At 64.0% G+C, this 2,347-nt stretch overlaps 1 protein-coding gene across 1 annotated transcript in view; it reads right to left on the reverse strand.

The window, feature by feature from the left end:
- The window catches only part of ZNF775 (zinc finger protein 775), a 24,105-nt gene that overhangs the window by 1,131 nt on the left and 20,627 nt on the right, over nucleotides 1–2,347 (reverse strand). Inside the window, exon 4 of the mRNA XM_055084745.1 lies at nucleotides 8–1,112. Within this exon, the coding sequence (XP_054940720.1) occupies nucleotides 8–1,112 (1,105 nt within the window). The remainder of the gene's footprint in view (nucleotides 1–7; nucleotides 1,113–2,347) is intronic.

Consider the following 2,347-nt stretch of genomic DNA (forward strand, 5'->3'; position numbering starts at 1 on the left):
GGCGGCGGCGGCGGCGTGGGCCTGCTGGTGGGCCCGCAGCGCGGCGCGACTGGGGCGTGGCGCGGCCGGGGCGCCGGGCAGGTGCGTGCGCTGGTGCTTGAGCAGGTGCTGCTTCTGGCGGAAGCTGCGGCCGCAGTGCGCGCAGGGGTGTGGCCGCTCGCCCGTGTGGTTGCGCAGGTGGCGCGTCAGGTTGGGCTTCTGGCTGAAGCGGCGCCCGCACTCGGGGCACGGGTAGGGCCGCTCGCCCGTGTGGATGCGCTGGTGGATGTTCAGCGACGACCACCACGAGAAGCTCTTGCCGCACTCGTTGCAGATGAACTGGCGCGGCTCGGCGGGGGCGGCGGTCCGGGCCCCGGGCTGGCGCCACCAGCTCTGGCAGAGCCCCAGCCAGGCCCACTCGGGGCGCCCCCGCCGGGGCCCCGGCCGCGGGCGAGAGCCCCGGTGGGCCGTGGCGTCCCGGAGCAGCGCGTGCAGCCCGGCGCGGGCGCCCTGGCGGTCCCGGGCGTGCGCGCGCTGGTGGATGCGGAGGCCCAGCTGGTGGCGGAAGCAGCGCTCGCACTCGGGGCACGGGAGGGTGGCGGGCCGGGAGTGGGTCTTCTGGTGCTTGAGCAGGTGCTGCTTCTGGCTAAAGCGCCGAGCGCACTCGGGGCAGCAGAAGGGCCGCTCGCCCGTGTGGTGCCGCTGGTGGCGCGCCAGGTTGGGCTTCTGGCTGAAGCTCTTGCCGCACTTGCCGCACGGGTACGGCTTCTCGCCGGTGTGGGTGCGCTGGTGGATCTTCAAGGACGACCACCAGCTGAACCTCTTCCCGCAGTCCGGGCACGCGAAGTGACCCTCGCCGGCAGAAAGAGCGGGGCTCAGGGGGCTGGGGGTCACCCCCGGAGCCCGGCCTGCCGGCCCGCCGTCCTGCTCGAGGGGAGGGACCCACTTTGGACCCCCAGTCTCCTCCCGTCCCCCCCAGGCTCGAGGCTTCCCCACGCTCTGGCATGGCGGGAGGCTGGGACGCTGCTGGAAAATGTTCTCCTTATCCTTCTGGGAGAGCGCGGCCTGCGGCCCCAGCGTCTGCAGCAGCCATTCTGGCTTCTCCTTCTTGATCTTCATGACCAGCACATCTCCTGCCGGAGGCAAAGGGGGAGAGACGGGGAGAGTCATTCGGTGCTCGGTGGGGTGGAGGGAAGGGCAGGAGGGAGGGAGGAAGCGTCAGGAGGGCAGAGCTTGGCAGAAAATAGGGCGGGAGAAAAGGATGCAGAAGGAAGAAGAGAGGAGGGAGGGTGGAAAGGACAATAAAGGGAGATTGGGGTGTGCAGGAGGGCAAAGAAAAAAGACAAGAAAAAACCGTAGGTGAGCGGCCCCGCTGCCCGCCTCCTCCACCCTGAGGCCCAGGGGATGCAGAGAAGGTAAAGAAGCCAATCCAGGGAAGTCTTCCGACGCAGGAAGCAAGCAGAAAGTGGCCAAGTTTCAAAACATCTCCTTCTCTTCCTAAGGGGGTGGATGTGCTGGACACTTGCTGGACGAGGGCGCGCCCAGTCCCCCCAGGGGTTGGGCAGCCACGCCCCCCCGCCCTCCCCCCCGCATCACCGCCAGGCCTCTCCAGGGCAGCAGCCGTGGTGCGTGAGCGCCTTACCTTCTTGGCAACCTCATCTTTCTTCAACAAAACCGTGAACAAGAAAGTAGGCCGGAAAGGTCTCAGCCCCCAGGATAGGTGTTGCCTCGTCCTTGTACTAAATGAATCCTACGCACCAGCAGTACACTCTGCTGCTAGCCCACCCCTTACACTGTGCTCAGGTCAGAAGGGTGCTTTGCTTCTGGGCTCATGGACATAAGCCATGATGGAAAAGGTTTGCTATAGACACTGCATACAGACTGTCTGATTCCATTTATACGTAGGTCAAAAGCTGGCAACTAATGGATGAGTTAGAAGGGTAATGGCCCCCTGATAGAGGTCACTATGGTTGGAAGGGGGCCTGGGGCACTTCTGGGGCTCTGGCAGTGTTCTCCTTCTGGATCTGGGTGCTGGTTACATGGGCGTGTTCACTTGGAGAATTTATACAGCCCGCGACCTGTATGTTTATGTTCAATAAAAAATAAATGAAACAGTTGTGAACAAAGAAGAGAAACTCTAAACAACGGTTGCCAATCCACCTGCCAATGCAGGGGACACGGGCTCGATCCCTGGTCCGGGACGAGTCCACACGCCACAGAGCAACTAAGCCCACGCACCACAACTGCTGAGCCTGTGCTCTGGAGCCTGCGAGCCAAAACTACTGAGCCCGCGAGCCACAACTACTGAAGCTGGAGCGCCTAGAGCCCGTGCTCCTCAACAAGAGAAGCCACCACAATGAGAAGCCCG

This window comes from Physeter macrocephalus, chromosome 5 (genome assembly GCF_002837175.3).
Source record: "Physeter macrocephalus isolate SW-GA chromosome 5, ASM283717v5, whole genome shotgun sequence".
Lineage (NCBI taxonomy): Eukaryota > Metazoa > Chordata > Mammalia > Artiodactyla > Physeteridae > Physeter > Physeter macrocephalus.